The following is a 21693-nucleotide window of genomic DNA, read 5'->3' as shown; positions in this document are numbered from 1 at the left end:
GAGCCAGTTCTGGAAAAGAAAGTGGTGCAGCATGTCACGAGTAAGTGAAGTGATGAAGGTGCTTGTTGAGAGAAGTGTTGCATTCCTGCCAACTCTCTCGGTTGCACAAGATTTTGGCTCCCTTTACATGGTCACCTGGTGAGGAGCCCAAATCACATGGTGGCAGGAAAACGAAGCTGAAAACCACTGTCAACAGTAGATTTCTTGCTTGTGTTTAGAGGCAGTAAGCAGCTGATGTCTGTTAAGAGGAGTGAATACACCATAGGACATTGGTGACAGCCTCAATGACACTTTTTTTTTTTTTTTGGAGGGGGTGCTTGGTGAGAGGCAGAGGGCCTCTACGGTGCCTGGCAATTCAGTCTGGACTATTTCCATGCAGAGCAGGGTCAAGACGCATTTTCATATGACTAGGTCCATACAGAGGTGTCGTGGTGGACAAAAATGGTGGACTGGGATGTGGCCCAAGTGATTTCTAGTGGCTGAAATTAATGCAAGCATTCCATCAATCACCTTGTTATTTTTGGATTTGCCACCCTAAGCCCACCGGGTATGCCCAAACGTGGGTCCGGGGCTCACTGTGCCACAGGAACCAAGCTATACTTGGCTGAAGAGCCCTAATTAGGGCGAAACGGGTCCTAGGTTGCTTGTGTTCTGGTTCAGGGAGGACCTGGCTTGGCAGTTCGGGCTGAACTGTGCCCATGAGGAGCAGGGCCCAGACTGATTAGCATACAGCTAGGTCAAAACTGAGGTGGCATGGTGGGCAAAAAACAATGGACTGAAATTCAGCCCGAGGGATTGCCAGTGGATGAGATTAATTCAAGCATTTCATCCATTACTTTGTTGTTTTTGGAGCTGCCACCCTCAGAGCACTGTGTATGCCCAGACAAGGGTCCAAGGCTCACTGTGCCACAGGAACCAAGCTATACCTGGCTGAAGAGCCCTAACTAGGGTGAAGCCGGTCCTAGGTTGCTTTTGTTCTTGGTTCAGGGAAAACCTGGCCTGGCGGTTCAGGCTAGGCTGTTTCCATGAGGATCGGGGCCCAGGCTAATTTGCATATGGCTGGGTCCAAACTGAGGTGGCATGGTGGGTAAAAAACGATGGCTTGGAATGTCGCCCGAGAGATTGCCATTGGCTGAGATTAATTCAAGCATTTCATCCATTACTTTGTTGTTTTTGGAGTTGCCACCCTCAGTGCACTGTGTATGCCCAGACAAGGGTCCCAGGCTCACTGTGCCACAGGAACCAAGCTATACCTGGCTGAAGAGCCCTAACTAGGTTGAAGCCGGTCCTAGGTTGCTTTTGTTCTTGGTTCAGGGAAGACCTGGCCTGGCCTGGCAGTTCAGGCTAGGCTGTTTCCATAAGGAGCGGGGCCCAGGCTGATTTGCATATGGCTGGGTCCAAACTGAGGTGGCATGGTGGGTAAAAAACAATGGCTTGGAATGTGGCCCGATCGATTGCCAGTGGCTGAGATTAATGTAAGCCTTTCATCCATTACCTTGTTATAGCATCTGCTGCCCTAAGTGCGCTGGGTATGCCCAGACATGGGTCAGTGCTCTATGTACCACTGGAATCAAGCTATACATGGCTGAAGAGCCCTAACTAGGGCATAATCAGTCCTAGGTTGCCTGTGTTCTTGGTTCAGGAAGGACTTGACCTGACAGTTCGGGCTGGACTCTTCCCATGAGGAGCAGGGTCAAAACTGATTTGCATATGGCTCAGTCCAAACTGAGGTGGTATGGTGGGCAAAAACCAATGGATTGGGATGCAGCCTGAGTGACTGTCAGTGGGTGAGAATAATTCAAGAATTCCATCCATCACTTTATTGTTGTTGGAGTTGCCACCCTAAGTGTACCGTGTGTGCCTAGACAAGGGTCTCAGGCTCACTGTGCCACCGAAACCAAGCTATACCTGGCTAAAGAGCCCTAACTAGGATAAAACCAGCCCTAGGTTGCTTGTGTTCTGTGTCAGAGAGGGCCTGGCAGTTTGGGCTGGACTGTTCCCATGAGGAACAGGGTCATGATTTATTTGCATATGGCTGGATCCAAAATGAGGTAGCATGGTGGGCAAAAAACAATGGTTTGAGATGCGGCCTGAGCGATTTCCAGTCCCAGAGATTAACTCAAGCATTCCATCCATCACCTTGTTGTTTTTACATCTTACGTCCTTACATAGCTCTCAGCGTGAACCCCCCCACCCCCCACCTCACACAGTGAAATTAATTTGTAAGTTGGCAGGTATGTGTTGTGGATAATTAGAGGTATACTGGAAAAGATATGTGTGGGGCTAGTTCTGAAATAGCAGGAGTGCAGCCAGTCAGGACTGACATGCGCTGACTGACTTGTATGTCAGTGGTGGAAGTTGAATTTCACAGTCTCTCCAAATGACTGAGATAAATTCGTGGAGCTGCGGGTGCATTGCCTAGTCTGGAAAAATTAAGCTGCCGGTCAGGACTGAGCTGCCCTGCCAAAGATTATGGCATGCGTCTTGCAGAGCTTTTGCATCATATAATTGCTTTTAAATGCATTGAAAGTGCTGAAATAAAATCACAATAAAGTCTTTCTAATCACAGTCCTCAAAGTGTATACACATGAATAAGCCAATTTCTCAGTTCCATTAGTTTGTGTAAATTTGCCAGTGAACTATTTCATTTTGCTAGCATAACACAGAGTAACGGTGGGAGATCAGGGGCTCCACGTCATAACATTGGTGTGCAATCTGTTGTATGAGCTCCCAAAGCACACTTCCTCCAAGGGCTTCAAGACCTTGGAGTGTACTCCTTTCCTTTCAGTTTTGTAATCAATGTATCTTTGTGCAGTACACTGGTGAACAGCTGGTAGCTGGTGGAGATGATAGCATCCAACATCTTTGCGGCATAATCTGGAATTGCCTCTCTACACATTTCACTTTTTCAAGTTCTTCAAGACCACATTGTCATACTCACAATCCTCCAGCCAGTCCTCGATAGGCTCTTCCAGCCTCCCCACCCCCCCAGTGCAAGAGCTGCCTGACAGCTTCTTGGGCACTGAGTAGTCATCCATAATAGGGTTGTAAGGGTATTCATGCCCTAGGAGGTCAGGCTCAGTGGCCTGAAGCTTCCATGCCTCCCCTTTCACCTCCACTGGCTCATCATAAACTGAGTGGCTAGTCCGGCCCTCTGGCTCATCATAGATGTGCTCCTCGTGTGACTGATGCTCAGGCACCTTCACCTTCATGGCGTTCACCTCCTCAATGCTGTTGTACAGAGGATCAGGGGGGTCATGCCACTCAGGGCTTGGTTTAGACTGTAGGAAGGTACCAAATCCTGAATTCACCAAGGATTTGGCAATGGTGTCAAAGGGGACAGCGTACTCGGACTCCAGCTGGTTATGGGTGGTCTTTTTGTGGATCCGGCCACCACCGGATGATTCTCCACAGACAAACACATCGGATGGCTCAGAGTAAGTGCTCTCTGGCACTTGTACACCTTTCTTCTTAGCATGTTGCAGTGTTTTGGAGCATTGGTTGTTTTGGGAGGTGGGCATGACTTCCTTGGCCGGTCGCAGGGATGAGCCCCTGTCACTGATGGAGTTGGACACCTTGCCTGATAACTCCCATTTGTCACTTGTAGATTTCTGGTTATCATTCTTCAGATCCAACATCAGGAGTCCTGTGGTGCCTACACACCGATAGGTATCATTGTTACCACCACCATGACTGTGGTCCATTTGGCTGGTACCTCCCCAATTGGGATCATCCTGGGATTTCACTTTTTGAACCCTGATGGCTGTTTCAATGGCCATAAATATCTCACTCCCCTGTCGGGTTTCAAACTCAAAGTTGCCTTCTCCAGAGGCACATCGCCTGCCCGCTTCGAAGGAGAAGGTCACCTGTTGAGGAGGGAAGAGGGAACAAATTCAGCTTGGTGCATAGCAGCAGGTTTTGTAAGTAGGTCAACAGATACATCGAGCCAATAGTGTGAAGACATTTCCCCACACAGACCCACATGCACAAGGCCATGTGCACACACATCTCCTCATGCAAACTACACCCAGGCCAGCACTGCCACAAATATTATTGACACAAGGAGGCAAATATTAACACAATACACATATCATGTACTTAAACACAAACTCACATTTATATACAGATCCATGCAGACAAAACAACACAGAGGGCCTCATTTTGAGATAAAGAAAGTCCTCGCCACCCACCTCTCAGTTACCCGCCCCCATTAGGGATCAGAATGTGGTTTTCCTTGAGTGAAGCTTTTGCTCGCTCCACTGTCGAGAAAATGTTTTGTGGATGTGAAGTCATTTCCAGATTGTGCCTTTCTTCTCTGGGACTACTAACTCAACCAAGTTGGTCCCAGAAAGAAAATTCTACATCTATCCCCCACCACATCCTTGACCATTAGTTTTGATTTTCCTGTCAAAAAAAGATTCCTGCTCTGGAGGTCTGTGTTCAGAAAAACGTAGGAACTGCCAAAATGCCACCTAGGCATTGTGGCACTGCCTTTGCTTTTATTTTCTGCTAGAAGCGGCTCCCGGCAGCAAGGCAGAAAGCACTTCAGGGGAAAAGGCAACCACCCTAGAGACAAATTCCAAGGCTGACAACAGATCTACAGCTTTAATTGACCCATACACACCCTGACCTACACACAAAGGCATGATCACAAACACACCAAACACCTAAAAACAAACGGCAGCATTACAAATCATGCAGACTGTGGCTGGTATGCTTCTTATCCCCACCAGAATAACCAACACCAGGGGCACCGGCAATTACCGGGGAGGGAAATACTCCCCATTGCATGTTTTTGGACAATAACATGCAGGAAACAGTGTTTCCCACAGATTCCCGAGTGTTTTCCCCGGAGATCTGGCTGATCTCAGTAGCTGCAGGCTTCATATCAAAGCTGGGAATTTATAATCCTGATGGGGCCAGTAAATTCTGTCCATTCACACTGGGATTACCGGGAGTGCTCTGAATCAGACTGTACACTCACACAGACACCCAAGCATTCAGTTCCCCGAATACCAGACAGTTACAGACAGAATCACAAATAAACAGTGCTGCAGACTGATATCATATTAGAGGGCCCACCCAAGGTTCTATAAGCGCATTATCATTTGCAATATGTTTTTGATTTTTGTTGATCCAACATAAAGGATCATCTCATCCACAGATTCTGTTTTCTCTGAACCAACTCGGTGTTGAAACTTTTATTTGCACCCCAACAGAGAGTTATCATGATACTTAACTTACTGTCCAGGGAGGCATATCTGATAAAACTGGCATTGTAATCACTGGGCCGCAAGGGATTATAATATCTAGGAGATCCCTGCTGCTTAATACCCTGACCCTCGAGGGAAGGTCAGTACTGTCGGGGAGGGCGATGTTGGGGAATTGGAAGATAATGACGAGGGAGCACAAAATGGCAGCTCGGGTTTTGGCTATCTCTTCCAATTTGTGACTTGTACAGTTTCACCACTTGCACGGGGTATATTATAGGCCTCAGAGGCTCTGGCAGATGGGAAGGACACCCCATCCTACCTACACGAAATGAGGTATACCAAGAGGAAGTATCTATGATATGGACTGGGTGTGTACGGAGATGGTAACCTATTGGCACCAAGTATAAAAATTGCTAGCATTAGTTCTAGGTGCTCCCACTAAATTTGCCCCAGATGTGGCCCTCCTGAGGAATAGGTGGGATAGTCGAACTCTAGGGGTCAGAGAACCTCAGCAGCGGGGGATTCCTGATAGCTAAAGGAGACATAGCTCGTCCTTGGCAAAGGAGGGCTCCTCGCCCTTCAAGTCTGGACACATGAAATGACTACTGCTCAGCAGCAGAAAAGGAAATCTATAAATGGAGACAATGTGCTGCTGAGAACCATAAAATCTGGTTTTCAAGGCTTACAGCTATGAGTGATACTGACTGAACAGCCACTCTTAATAGGCCCCAGTTCACCTTCCTATCCTTCTTGGTCATTGAACTCATATTTTTAAATACTTGCTGCCTTGTTACATGCACTCACGTGGTTGGTTATGTGTATTGTTTGTTATAAATGCAAATAAACGGATTTATAAAAAATGGACTAAAGGGTGCTCTTGTCTACGAGGCATGTCATAGGAGCGCCACACATTAGTGCTGTATTGGACTGTGTACCGACCAGCATAAGTAGGCACTACCAATAATAAAGCTCATGGTAATCTTAACAATGCCCAGCAGAGTGGAGGCTGGCAGGGGGCTGTGCAGTGTACAGATAAGGCGCTGAAGAGGATGCTGGAGACCCACTGCATTGCAGCTTTGTAGATACATTTGGGCCCATATTTATACTTTTTTTGCGCCGCAGTTGCGTCGTTTTTTTATGCAAAATCGGCGCAAACATACAAAACACAATTGTATTTTGCAAGTTTGCGCCGTTTCTGCGTCAAAAAATGACGCAAATGCGGCGCTAAAAAAGTATAAATATGGGTCTTAGTGTAAAAGATTAGTGAAAATGAATTGTTGACTTTCCAACGTTATTGTGACATCTTTTTTAACATGGCCATTTTTTTCGTCGATAACTGCCTAGTTTGAAAAGCGGAGCAAGCAAAAGTTTGCAATGTCTAATTTCTAATGCGATCATTATTATTCTAATCAATTCTTCTGAAACCTGAAAAATCCTAGCTCTTTTTGGGCAACCAAAGTTGTCAAGCACGTATGAATAGCTGCATTCAATCTAATAATATAAAATATGATAACACAAAGTGTTATTTTCAGCCTCTGACTTGGGGTGGATGAAACATGGTACACGGGTGACACCACCATCGTTCCCTCTCTTAGCTATTTCTAGACTATCTGAGGGGGTCTGCACTCCACAGCTATTTTACAAGACTAGACCTTACAGCCCCACCATCTGTTTTTCAGCTGAGGTTAAACACAGTTTATGCATTAAAATATAAAATATTATGTTTATGTGATAAAAAGATAAACGCTCATCTATTGGCAAAGGGCCCCTGTAAATAGAAAATACACGTACAAATGTATATTACATGAGTTGTAAGAATTTATAGTGAGCCTGTGCAAACTTTCAGTGCACTGGAGTCATTTGGTTTCCACGGTGCCCCTAGGGGGAGCATTAAAGGTCACTGTCCCGTAGCAACTCTTTATCATTCATAATGTTTTTACAATTAAAAAAGTGATCAAGGCTAATTGATCCTATTTAAAATTCTGAAAACCATGCTCTAATTTATTCTCCTAAAGGGATTTCACTACTTTATCTCCCTAGCAACACTTTGGAACAAGAGTGAAAGTTGCCTATTTCTTCGCAGTTTCTGTAATGTTGCTTTTAAGTGCTGCTCTACTACAGAATATGTATTACAGTTCCATGGACTATTTATCAATGGCCACAAGAGGGCGCGCTTGATTGATGACCTCCACATTCAAAGGCCTGTTTCCTAATTATCACTTCATGTAGCAAGCGTAAGTAACTGCAACAGGATGCGCCGTTCATTGGAGTGTCTACTCTTATCTTTTGCTCCTGGGCTGATGACTGTTTTTGACATCTCGTCATGTATAGAGTCCACCAGATTCCAGACCATTTGTAAAGCACATGGCTACCCAAACTTTGGGTTTCCCAGTGCTATCCGACAAGGCAGAGCGAAGCGACTAACCAGAAAATTCAGGAAAAAAGATGGTCTTCAATTTGTTTCTGAAATTCAACAGGTTTTTTTCCCCTCGCAGACTTCTAGGCAACAAATTCTAAAGGTTAGGTGTCAAGTATGTGGCGGACTTTCCCCCGCTTCTTGTTCTTTGGATCCTGGGAACAACCAACAGCTTCTGGTTGTTGGATCTCAGGTCTTACTTGCTCTATAGGGAGTCATCAGATGTTGGCAGAGGACAGGACCTACTCTGTACTTTGACCGATGTAGGATACAAAGGGCCTGAATGATGAAAAGTTAGCGCCGCCTTAACATCATTTTGTGATGCAAAGGTGGCACAAACTTACAAAATATAATCATATTTTGTAAGTTTGCACAGCTTTTGTATAACAAAATCACACTAAGGCGGTGCTGACATTTAATAAATCAAGCCCTAAGTGCCTTAAATTGTACTCTACACCATGTGGTTGGACTAAAGACTTCCTATCTGCTGACAAAATGTATGACAACTGATAACACATATTTAAGTTTTCTTTCTCAATTCCCCGTGAGATCCACATGAGGTATGTTTACATAAGATTTTTTTTTAGCAAGAATCAATTTACCATTGGAGGAGGTTCAGTATAGTGCATGAAGTTAATCTGCCCTCGGCCCATGCAGCAAACGGAAATGCACACAGTGACCACAATTCAGGCATGGTTCTGCAGTGAAGTAAACACGCCTTCTACATTTTGACATGGTGATCTCATAATGACCAAAACCACTAGACAAATAATGTCAGACATATTAGGTGTTCCCCACTTCAGATTGGGCCATAATGACCCCTTTGGAGACATGCTCCTACTCAGTCATAAGTTTGAGAAGAATTAAGAAATTAAGAACATAGGATATGAAATGGCACCTGGCAAGAAACCTGTTGCAGCCAAGTTTTAAACAACATGGTTCTACCTGTGGCTCAAATGATGATTTGTTCACAGTAGACACAGTGATATCAATTCTCTGTTGAAGGTTGTCCTGTTGCATCAAGTAACACGGGTACTGGAGTGTGTAGCCCTTCGCATAGGATGATATCTCACTTTTCATGGGTGAATAAAGAAAAAGTTGAAATATAGGGGGTTATTCTAACTTTGGAGGAGTGTTAATCCGTCCCAAAAGTGACGGTAAAGTGACGGATATACCACCAGCCGTATTACGAGTTCCATAGGATATAATGAACCTATAGGGTGATAAGTTTGAAGTAAAGTACTTTCCCTTCTGCTGCACAGACTGGAGTGGGAATAGTTAATATTACCCCTGTGGAGTCCAACACTCCCTACTGTTGCACAAACTGCAATGGGATTAGGAAATGTGCCCCCTCCGAAGTCCAATGATTTCCTTAGTGTTGCGTAGACTTGATTGGGAATAGTAACTTTAACCCCTTCGATGTCCAACAGTTTCCCTACTGTTGCATAGACTTGAGTGGGAATAGTAAATTTAACCGCTCTGAACTCCAGCGCTTTCCCTACTGTTGTACATATTGGAGTTGGAATAGTAAATTTTACACCTCCAGATCCCAAAGCTTTCCCTACTGTAAAGCAGACTGGACTGGGAATAGTAAGTTTAACCCCTCCAACATATAATGCTTTCCCTACTGTTTCACAGACAGCAGTGGAAATAGTAAATGTAATTCCTTTAACATCTATCGCTTGCCCTACTTTTTCACAGACTGAAGTGGGAATAGTAAACGTAACCCCTCTGAAGTCCAACTTTTTCCCTGCTCTGCCATTCTCTTTTGATTACGTTTTAAACGTGTGCAGGTCCAGGATGATACTTCTCTAAGTGGGCTGCTTAGGTGTTTGGGCAATGACTATTGATGAGCCTGATGGCTTCAACATTCTCCGTGGTGACAGCCTCGCAGCACAGGTGTAATGGTATTCAGCTTGTATCACAACTCGACAGGTATAACAGAGTCATCAATATGTAGCTTGATGCTCTTATCTTTTTGACAACCAATGCCTTAAAATGTGTCCTCGAAGCAATTCAGCATGCCTTCAAGCTCACTTAAGTGAATTCCGAAAGTAAATGTATTGAGATGGAGAGCTTTGGCAGCCTGACAGCTCAAGAGTGTATCACAATTTATCTTGGTAAATTAAGAACCTTGTCTTCATTTTGTGCTACTCTTCATGCTCATATGTGCTGCGTATGATAAATGTGCCTATGACGGGAAGAGGAAAGATGCTGTCAAAGGGTTATCTCGTGGTTTAAATTGGCAACAGTTGGGTGGTGAGTTTATTGTTTTCAATGGCACTGCGCTTACTGAGGCACTGGTATCAGTCAAAGTGGTAATCAGTTGACTATGGCTGATAACTTTGCATTTCTGGTGATACATCCAAATCTGCATTTCTGGTGATAAATCCATATCTGCATTTCATTGCTGATGTCCATTATTACAATAAAGTGTGGCATGCATACCGCCTATAGCCCATCGAGATCCATTGCAGTGTCTTCACCCTGGATGGAATTTACTCCCTTTTGGTTTGATAGGTTACAATACTGGCTCTTGTTGTGGTGCGCTGATGCAAAGTGACGTACGTTTTCAAACTGAGTTTTCTGCATGCGGAGCAGATTTTACCTTTCAGATGGTAGGTACAGTGAGGGAGAGCACAACCACGAAACCTTCCATAAGCAATGTTTTTTTATCTTTTGACTGAGTGAAAGAAGATCCCACTTGATGATTTTACAGATTCTGCCTCGAAGGAGACCCTTGCGAAGGAAGCCTAAATATGTGATGTGCACTATTCCAATGGTCCATGTGAGTGTCGTAGAGTGAGCATGATTTGCAGTGTTATCCTTGGTTTTCATAGTATCATCCAGTTAAGTTTTGCTGTATGGCATCCCTGTCAGATCTGGGCATCAATTAGCTTTTCTGGGTTTAGACAATATGTCAAATGGCAGCCATTATATTGAGTTAGTCTGCAGCAGGCAGCGGTTGAAAAATGGCTTGACTAAATGGGAATGGAGGGCAGAAGGCTGACAATAGTGTGGAATTGGGCAGGCAAATCAGGATTGATGTGCAATAGGTTGTCAGGGCAAAGGACAGTCACTACAGTCAGCAGGTCTGCCACACACAAGTTGTGGAGGGGAGGGAGCACTGCACTCCTATTTCAGGCAGGGATTGAGAGGAATACAGGGAGTAAGGCTATACGCTGCCAGGGAGACAAACAGATCCCTCACAATACCCGCAAAAGGCAGCATGTCAGGAGTGTGGGAGCACACTATTCACCAGTCAGCAGGGTGGGGATGCCCACACAGCTGGCGAGCAGCAATGCTTTTAGGGCGCAGCACCAGAATAAAGCAGGGGAAACCACTTTACAGAAGACAGCGAGTGGGCATACACAGCTGACGAGTTGGCAAGGCAGGCAAAGCAGCAGGAGTGGGCAGTGAGGATGACATCAGTAGTGGCAGTGGCCTGTTTTAGAGCGAGGCGGATGACACATCTTGTCACCAGAGTTCGGTAGGATGCAACAAGTGCACATGCCTTTGGCCAAAGAAGCAACCAGCAATGGACACAAAAACATGGTTCAGGTGTGGAGCGGGAGTCACACTTTCCAGGTGCAGGGATAGGTGGCTCCAACCCCGGTTTTTGCTCACCATCTAATGATCAGGGGTGGTCCCTATCTTCTGAACTAATTTGTTAAAAATCAAACATATATTGAGATTATTTAGATAGGTCAACAAGTTTCAAGCAAGTGTATGTGCAGTTTTGTGAAATACAAGTTACTTACAATAAACGCCGAAATTCAAATTTCACAAAGTTTGGACAGGGAGAGGATTTTTTCTATAATTGATTTATTCATGCTTGGTTCACAGCAAGTAGAACAGTTGTGAAATACTCAAAACTTGCTCACAAAGTTTCAAATGAACTGTCTTGATAAAATAGTATAGTTGAAAATTAATGACAAAAAGTGAAGACTATGGGGCATATTTACAAGCCCCTTGTGCCTCTTTGCGCCACATTAGCGTCATTTTTTTTACCCTAATGTGGAGCTGAGGCCTTTCCTGCGTTACATTTACAAAGTTTGCAATGCATGCATTGCGCCACTTTGTAAACTCTTGCGCCATATTATGCCTGCGCCAGGCATAATGTATGCAAGGGGGAGTTACCATGCAAGGAGGCCCGAACAAATGGTGCAGTGAAATTTACTAGATTTCACTGCATCATTTTTTCAATCATTTTTAACACCTTCCCCAGCCAGGCGTTAAAATGACACATCCATAGTAACCTATGGGCTCCCTGTGTTTTGCTGCACTAGCGTCAACATTTTTCACACTAGTGCAGCAAAGCGCCACAATAGCGTAAAAAATGTTGATGCTATTGTGTTAACGACCGCCTTGGTGCGCTGTATTATAAACACGGCACAACCATGGTGTCATTAGTTGGCGGTAGGGGGGCCGCAAGAAAAGTGGCGCATCTGGGCCGATGTTCCACCTTCTTGTAAATCTGCCCCTAAGAACATTATGCCTGAAAAATTATAAAATTACTCACTGTGTTTTGAAAAGGGTCACAGTAAAAATGAGCACATTATAACTCAGCAGGAAATTTGGATTTCCGTCTTCATTGTAATTTTTTATTCCATAAAATTTAGACGTGCACCTACATGACACTTATTGGGTTATCTAAATAATCTCAAAACATTTTCTATTTTGTTCACATTCCTTTAGAAGCTAGAGACCAGATTTCCCCTCTGTGAATTGGAATTAACTAAATTCAGCAACACAGTTCCCCTAATACTACTATCCCAAATGCAAAATGTTTGAATTTCTGCTTCGCTATAATTTCACCCGGGTGATATCCCATTAAACCATTTCGATCTGAACCACCGTCATAGTACTTGACAGTTAGAACTATTAATTCGATATCTCATTGCTACGCACAGCTTACATAGGAGCCTATATGGTTTCTAATTGGTAACTCACTGTTATATACTTCTTAGATACAATGGATTGACCCCGTAGCAATATTTTTTGCGTTTGCAAGCGGTCTAATGTCATGATCTGTAGATAAACACTTTTTTCCCTTTTATTTTCATTTGCCCAGTTTACGCACTTGAGCACTAGGCACTTTTGTCTTTTCTATAACACCAATTAAAGGTATTAAATACAGCAATGTTGGATCTAATTGTGTAGATTATTTGTATGCTCGATAGCTACATATAGAGACTAGGAGGTATTGTTTTTTGTTGTGTTGGCCATTAATTACCACGTCAATACACTGCATACTCAAATGCATGCTGCAAGGAACCCCAGTAGTTTGAATAGATTCACTGTCCCAGGTGGTTGTAGGGCAGCCATTTTTGTTGTTAGTGAAACAAAGGAAGCAACACACATACAGACACTGGGGTTCATTACCTTGTCACGGCCGAACCTCCGTAGAAACTTGTAGGGCCAGCTGTAGAGAGTTTTGCCCGTCTCCCGGTGGCACAAGTCCAAGGCGTCCTTCTGTGCCTTTAGCGTGTAGACACCCCTAAGGTGGCACCTATCGGAGGCCTCTGTACTCCTTACAGTCACCTCAAACTTTTTCAGGTCGCCTGAAAAATAAAATGACCAGACTATCACCAGGATCTTCCAGTTAGTAACGAGTATGTGACTGATTGGGAATCACATTAGTAGAACAAAGGCACAAGGCATGGTGAGGCAGGATCAGATACTAAGGGGCATATTTATACTTTGTTTGCACCGAATAAGCGTCATTTTGTTTTTTACTCTAATTCAGTGCAAAACTAACTCCATATTTATACTTTGGCACTAGACGCGTCTAGCGCCAAATTTATGGAGTTAAAGTCATTTTTTGGATGTGGAAACCTACCTTGCCTTAATGAGATGCAAGGTAGGCGTTCCCGTGCAAAAAATGACTCTATGGCCTTAACGCCATATTTATACTCCCATGCAAAATGGTGCACAGGAGGGAGGAGGGGTCAAAAAATGGTGCAAAGCTTGCTTTGCCCCATTTTTTAACGCCTGGGTCAGGGCAGGCGTTAGGGGACCTGTGGGTCTATTCCCATGGTGGAACACCATGGAATAAGCCCACAGGTGCCCTCCCCTGGCCCCAGGGACACCCCCACCCACACCTGAGGGACAGCGGAGGATGGGGACCCATCCCAGGGAAGTACAGGTAAGTGTTTTGGTTTTTTTTAAGTGCCATAGGGGGCCCTGAAATGCCCCCCCCCCCTACATGGCACTGGGTGCAATGGCCATGCCCAGGGGATCCTGGTCCCCTGTGCTGGCCATTGAGGTGGTGGGTATTACTCCTGTCTTTTCAGACATATATATATATGTATATATATTGACAGGAGTCATTTGGTATGGATGGTTTTGCGTCAGAAAATGGCTCTAGGCAGGTTAGAGTCATTATTTTTTTACTCTAACCTGCCTGACATCATTTTTTGGTGCAAAACTCCCTTCTTCCATACCGCCAGCCCCACCCGACTAACGTCATTTTTTTTTTACAATAGCCTACCCTTTGCACCGGCTTGCACTATTCCATAAATATGGTGCCTGGCTGGTGCATAGAAATGGTGCAAGCCGGTGCTAAACATTTTGGTGCAAAACTGCATTAGTGCAGTTTTGTCCCAAAAAGTATAAATCAGGGCCTAAGACACTAACAATAAAAGGAGCAGACTCAGTACGGAAATGCAGAGTTAACAGATAGAGATTAAATACACTTAGGGGCAAATTTAGGGCACTGAGACAAAGAGGTCAGGCTCAGGCCATTTCCATTAAGGAGACAGGATTGTGAGATCAAGACAGCATAGATGGAAGGGGCAGAACTGGAGCCTGAAATGCCATACATATTGGGGAGGATTAGGAAAGTGGGGAACTATTCACATTGAGGGGACTGAAAGATGTTGGAACACATGTTCAGGGGAGAGTATTTAGGAGATCATGCCCTCAGTGAGGCTTGTAAGGTGGACCGCCATGGTCACATGGTGCTGAGGCAATGGAGGCACCGAGTCTGCCAACCCTGTGGTGAACCATCCAGTATATTGCAGTTCTCTGTTCTCTCCTCTACGGGTAGAGATGTTTCACCGGACATTCTACTGCCAACATGGAAGGAGCACTTCTGCATCATTGCTCAATGCCGGCTGACCCACAATGCCAAAGCAGAGCAGATTGAAGGTTGCTTTTGTTGTAAAAAATATAATTAAATGCCCAGGACTATGATGATGTGCATGGCTGACCCAGGCAGGAAAAAACATGTTGGGCAGTCTTCTAATACCTTGGGATCAATGGTTCTGTGGCCGCGGGCCCCCGGGTAAGATATTTACAAAGGTGACCAGGCTGAGGCTCTGATATCAGAAAGACATACTTTTCCACAGATGTAAATAAGGTGGGAACTAAAAGGTGGACTGATGTGGCACTTTTTAGCCCTCGACACACTACCACCTACCTCTGAAAGAAGCCCTGGGATATTAGATATGGGAAGGAAAGATTAGGAGACAGAAACTCCAGCTGTGGGTTGCAGGGTGTGGTGGGGCATGATTGAGAAATTTGGACCTAAGTAATTAAGAGGGAATATTCAATTATTAAGAACTATGGAACCAACACCAAGCATAAAATATGCCAGAGACAACCAGTCTAATATAAGCAGCACCAGTCAACACTTTCTGGCATGTGTTGAAGATTCGCTACTGTCTTGAGGACTGATGTTAAACATAGTTTGTTTGTACTCCTTCAAAACTACCTTATAGCAAAAGGCTGCTAGAAGAGCAATAGCTTTCTCTGTAAATTCACAGGAGTTGTGCAGTAACAATGGCACACCTCCTGTTAATTTCCTGACATGTTTGTCTTGGTGCTCAATTTTTTCACTCCATCATTACTACTGCCATATTTGGACTGAGGCACAATGCAGAGTGATGCTGCATTACGAGAATAAAGGTCCACAAAGGTTAATGTCTAGATGATAAGACTGGAGTTCTCACAAACCACAGGGTGCCTGCAGCCTTCAGTGTGCATCATAAGGAGCTTTTAACTTCTATATGTTACTACTAGGTATTAGGTTAGGTCTCATATACACCAAGTGTCAGGGAAGAGCTATAAATTGCAACACAAAAAAAGGATGTAATGTAGGCTCAGGGAGACCCTGTGGCGCACGGTCCCTCAGCATTCAGCAGAACCTCCCCTTCTTCCATTGTTTTTAGATATTTTGGATACTTGGAAAAATAACACAAGAGGACATGCTTGGTGTTTGGAGTCGACCTCGAGGGGCGAGCTCCAAATGTAGCAGGAAATCATGCTCATGCACCTGGGTTTACTGACTAGCTCCATGTCCTCAGGTCACCCTGTGGCAGGTCTGGGTTTTAAGTCCACAAATGAATGTGTTCTTTGAGTTGTAGTAATGGGTTACTTCTATAAACCCTGTTGGACTGCTGCATCTGACAAAGATTTGAGAGAAGTCCAGTACTAGATACATGGTGCCAGGTACACCTGTAGCCAGTTGACAACCTTGGGTGCTGCCCTGTCTGTATTCAAGTAACATGACTTCCTTGCACTGAGAGGCGCCACCCTGTCTGTTCCCCACAACGGTCTCCTAGAATGTCTCTGTGATCACAATATATTAAACATCAAAACAGTCTGTGACCTCCTTCCATGCAGCACAAGTGAATTGTTCTAGATGAACTTGGTTCCACCCCTTCCCAGCCGGAAAGTACCAAAAGTTGGTCCTGCAACTAGAAGTCATCTGTGACCACGGAGTCTAATTACCAAAATTAAGTCATGCCACCTTATTTAGCCAGTGGGTTTTGAGGTGGGCATGTAGGCTCTTGAGCACAGTGGAGCTGCTGGATGCTTTTTTGAATCAAGGCTTGAGAAGAACCACAGTCTGACCTATCACTAGTTCACCAGACCACCACCCACATGGGACCATGATATTCACTTTTGACATAGACACACCCTATGCCCTGCACCTGAAAAGGAGTAAGGTTTATTATATTTATTTTTTGGAAGCATCTTTAATAGAAATGCCGCAAATGTATCATAAAATATAGTATATAGTAAAAGCAGATTGTGGAAGACAAACACCATGGTCGAGGAGGAAGGAGACAAATCATGTGGACCTGTGCATGGCAAACATAAGATGACTCTTAATAACAGCCCGAAGGGATTCAGGCTATTTTGTACTCCAAGTGAGGGAGGGGTCAGACTGTTGGGATTTGCACTGAAGCAGATGACACCTAGGGTTACTGTCAACAAGGACAATGGAGATGAAGCATACAGCTCTATCATTATTACTACTTAAGGACCATGATTTGTGTGAAGGACCAGAATGTCGCCACTGTGCTGGGATGAAGAGGTCACAAAGTGATGATGACTGGAGCATGATGATGTGTATGTTGAGATCTACTGCACTAGGTTGGTGTGCACGGTTCATGGATGGATTTTTTTAGCAGACTGTGAGACTTGCATGCAGCTTTGCGGTGGACACAGAGCTGGCTGGTCTGGAGCTTATATGTAGAAGTCAGGGCAGACTAGTTAGCCTATGGAGCTGTTCCTCACGAGTAGTCCAGTGGTAGTGCCACCCCATTGCCCCCAGAATAAAGGATAAACCTCAGACAGTCAGACCAACACACAGTCACATGCAGTTGCACAGGAGACAGCCTCGCTGTGGCCTAGTAGTTAAATGGATCAGGGCCTTCCTTTCACTGCCAACACATGTAAAATTGTGAAAGCGGCTACGCATCAGCCACTATAAAATACATGGAATTGGCTATGTGGGCACTGGGAATGCCTTTGTCTGTGCATGTGGAAACAGGTAATAGCTTAGAAAGCTTCTGAGAATGGTTAATATATGTTATTAGATATGTGAAACTGGCAGCATGTGTCACTCGTAATGTGGAAACGCCTACAAGACTGCTAAAATTATGGGATCTTGCTGCGGGAGCACTTTACGCAGAAATATGGATTTGCTGTGTTTGATACATAAACTCAAATCTCCAACATCGTTTTCAAATTTCAACAGAAAACATTTACACCGTAAACATAGTACATTTATAAACAGCACTACGTGTGGAGTGATATGCTGCACTAAAACTTTGCATATGTAAGTGATCACTTTTCAGCTGATGACTCCCATATGCTGTTATTTAAAGAGATGGCAATTTTGCTCAGGTCACGTTACCCATTTCCATTGATGGAGCATAAAATAGAATATGTCCACAATAGGAAATAATAGAAAGCATAAGTGTAATTGAAACAGGGTGAAAAGAATGACACGTCCTTTGTCATGGACTTGTTTTGATTCACTAGTAATTCAAATTCACGTTTCCATCATTGACAATGGTATGAAAGCATCACGTTTCACAGACACTGTTCCTAAAGCAGGAGTTATCTTAATGGTGACAGGCACAATTTATAAGCATTTCAAGCATGTTCCATCTTTCACGTGTTTGATGCTTTTGAACCTTAAAGTGCCTCCTCCTGGGAAGAATACATAATAAGTATTGTACGATAGCGGCCTGCAGTGCTGTTGTTAATAGAAAAAGTTGCTTCCACAGGCCATATGCTACAAACACAATGTAAAATAAAAACCAGAAGAATAATTTTGAAATATATCTGGAATTTGCAGGATAGAAGTGGATCACGTTTTTGGTTACTCGTGTAGATTCATTTTGGGCTAACCAACACTTTACATATATTTTACACAAGCAATTGTACTCTGGGAATAAAAAATGAAACATTTTGAATAAAAATCTGTATTAGTTTAAATATAATGCTGTATAATGTGATCCTCCATTGCTGCACTATTCCACTGATCTGGACTATCAGTAGCAGAATACTTAAAAAGTAGAAATATATGTTACTAAGCTTCTGTGTTACTAAACTAAGCTTCATCTGTGCGCTTCCAGGCCTGGCCACTAGGTGTTGCCTTTAGAGGAACAGTCAACTCTCTGAGCCCCAGGGACTGGTACTTCATTTGCAAGAGCAGCACACACCAGCAGGAGTCAATGTAAGAGCAATAGATCATTGTCCCTCTTCAGATACTATATTACCTTCTTTGGCTTGCAGATGTCACTTTAAGAGAACTACGTGACTCCACCTAGCCTGGAAACATGTTACTTCAGCAGCAAGAAGAAATGTATTTACCTGTAACAGAAGTTCTCCAGTACTGGTATTTTCATTGATTCACATGCTTCAATTATTGCCGTGAGCTGGGAGCCCCATGCTATACATAGAGAGTAGAACAATGTTAACATACACATAATAACTTTAACATAGTCTGCTATGGGGGGCTCCTATCTCAGTGATGGGGAAGATTCAAACATGTGAATCTATGAAAGATCCAATACTGTAGAATTCTAGTTGTGACCAAAACGAGGCTGTGCAATATTAGCGAATACTCACCCTCTGCAATGGCTGTGCTGCTTCATTTTCATTCCTAACTATTGCTAGTACATGTCACTAAAACAGCAGGACTTTATAGCTTCCCCATAGGAGTGGTACTTTAGCTTTATTTCCAGCCTTCATCACTAGGAGTCACTGTAAGAAAGCTATGCATGTTTCCCAGCCAAAGACAGTAATGTCAACTATTGCCATCAGGTGTCTCTGTAAGAATAGGAGTTCTTTTTATTTAGAGATGGGCGAGCTCTGTCTTTGTCACTCTCATCCTCCTCCTTCACAACGATACTGTTGAGTCAACAGCACTTCTACCCTCTGACAGTAGGGGTCACTGTTGAAGCCACAATTCGACATAAAGTTCTGCTGGCACTGATAGTTACCTCATCATCCTGATAAGATCACTCAGCCCCACAGTACAGGAAGGCGTGCAGCCCGAGCAGAGCTGCGAGTCACCAGTGGCCGGTAGTAGCAACCTTGTGGTGTGATAGTGTTAGGCAGGAAGGACAGGAGGCTGGGTGTGACCACTGCCTTTTTCCATTTCCCCTCTGGCCACCTCTCTAGTTTTAATTTAGATTATTTCATTCTGGTAAACAGCAGGGGCATAGTTCCAGGGAGAATGTTTGGGGTGGTCCACTCCCCCTAACCGCAATACATGTATTTTATGCTGAAATGTTCGGTACTCGTGCTTTCAGTCGGGTATGGTGAGGTGCCTGTCGGATTTCAACAGTAATATTTACCTGCACACAGACAAAAACACACATACACTTTCTTTTCCTCTCTGTTTTGAAAGCCTTCAACAAGGTTGGTTATTTTACAAAATAATGGCCCAAATTTAAGAAAAGTGGCACTGCATTATATGGAGCGCAACTTTTCTTGCACCCCTCAGCGCCCCCTAACAGCACCATATGTGCGCCATGGTGAAGGTTAGGGACAATAGGCAGTTTGCACCTAATTGGTGGAAGGCAGAACACATAAAATTCCACATACTGAAAAGCTTCAGTGCAAATCCACGTAAAAGATCAAATATGTCCTGTTCTGATCAGGGGTGTAACGCAGAGGCTGCAGGGGGTCCCCCATTCTTCATGGGGCCCTCATTCAGCCTCAGGACTATAAATATCTGTGGCACATGGGAGTCTCAGGGGCCTGAAACACATTATCCGATTGGACGCCATCATTTTGCATTATGCCACTTATGTGTGGGGGGCAAAACGTGCACAGGTAGGAAACAGCTGGGACAAGGACCCCTGGACTTTCATCCTGAAAACTACTAACAAGCCTGGCATATGCCAAATAGAATGCATGTGTCTTGTGCGGGTGGGGCACTGCCTGTAGGTTGGTCGCATTTAGTACTGGCACATACCAACTAGACAAGGATTAAAAAGCCAATAGAATCCACATTTGTGTAGTGATAGATCTTCGGTGTTACATCAATGATGTCTTATTTGCCCCGTCCTCACTGCGCAGACAGTGCTAAGTCCATCGGGCTCGTTAGTTCTCAACCCTTTAAAGTTGAGAGAGTCCCTGATGATAGAGTTCTAGTCCATCTGGAACCTTGAATTGAAATATATGGGCTGGCTGGATGAAGAGGAGATTTTTTAAAGTCAAATGTAGACGAATGTGGTCGGACTCTACAACTCCTCTAGATAGAAAGTGGGCCAGCGCTGCCTCGTTCTCTCTGTGTGAGTCCCCAACTCCCTATAAAACGCGGGGCGGTGAGGCAGGGCCCCGTGACGTCCCACTGACAAACAGCTCACAGTGGCCAGTGTACCCATCAGCACAGACACCCCTGCATCCTGTAGGGGGAGGGAGCGGGACACAGGAAGGTTGAGTACAGGGAACTGTGTCCAGGAGAGGGGCAAAGGACAATGACAATGGGTTGTGAATTAGGGGCGCAGAAAGTGAAGGAGAGAGAGGAGGAAGAGAGTCTGACGAGAGCAGGTCAAGTGAAATGAGATGGAAGAAGGAGATGGAGGGAGAGAGTGAAATGTGATGATAATGTAAAAGAATGGGCCGGAGAGGGTCATGACCATAATGGTATAGAAAGAGCTTGAGTAGAAGGAGAGTCTGAGAGGATAGTGCGAGAGAAGGGCACCTGAGAGAGTGCCTCAGAGGGTAAAGGCACAGACAGGACAGAAGGGGAAAAGCAAGAGAGACACGAGCGATGCAAGCAAGCTCCAATGATAGAGATACAACTAAAGAGTGAGAAATAGGATAATAGTTGTAGAGTGAAAGAAGCGAAAACGGACAAGCAGTTAAAGAGGACAGAAAGAGGAAGCCAAAGAAAGTGCAAGATTGGGAAACAGGGGAAAGAAAGATAACAGAGGGGGAAAGAGAGAAGCAAATAGAGAATGGGGTAAAAGTGAAGTAGTAGAAATGAAACATAAATAAAAAGTGATAAAGAGGAAATTAATGAAGCAGAGAAACAGAGGGTAGGAACACCAGCATTTACAAAACGATTCACTTGCAGAACAAACTGACAAGTGTTCTGAATAAGCAAATGGTTATGAAAGGCATGCATTAATGTTTGGTGTCTGGGGGATACATCTAAAGACATTTCGGCTCAGATTTATACTTTTTTTGCGCCGCATTTGCGTCATTTTTTGATACAAAAGTGGCGTAAACTTACAAAATACAATTGTATTTTGACGCAAATATGGCGCAAAAAAAGTATAAATCAGGGCCTTCGTTTCCCAAAGC

General features: G+C 44.2%; 1 protein-coding gene across 1 annotated transcript in view; it reads right to left on the bottom strand.

Moving 5' to 3' along the window:
- Nucleotides 1–2538: 2538 nt before the first annotated feature.
- Nucleotides 2539–21693, bottom strand: part of DOK2 (docking protein 2) — a 90657-nt gene continuing 71502 nt past the window's right edge. Inside the window, exons 4-5 of the mRNA XM_069213994.1 lie at nt 13015–13193; nt 2539–3866 (exon numbers count right to left, since the gene is read on the bottom strand). Coding sequence (XP_069070095.1) covers nt 2901–3866; nt 13015–13193 — 1145 coding nt within the window. The 3' untranslated portion in view covers nt 2539–2900. The remainder of the gene's footprint in view (nt 3867–13014; nt 13194–21693) is intronic.

This window comes from Pleurodeles waltl, chromosome 11 (genome assembly GCF_031143425.1).
Source record: "Pleurodeles waltl isolate 20211129_DDA chromosome 11, aPleWal1.hap1.20221129, whole genome shotgun sequence".
NCBI lineage: Eukaryota > Metazoa > Chordata > Amphibia > Caudata > Salamandridae > Pleurodeles > Pleurodeles waltl.
The sequence above is the reverse complement of the archived record's forward strand: the minus strand, read 5'-3'. Positions and strand labels throughout refer to the sequence as shown.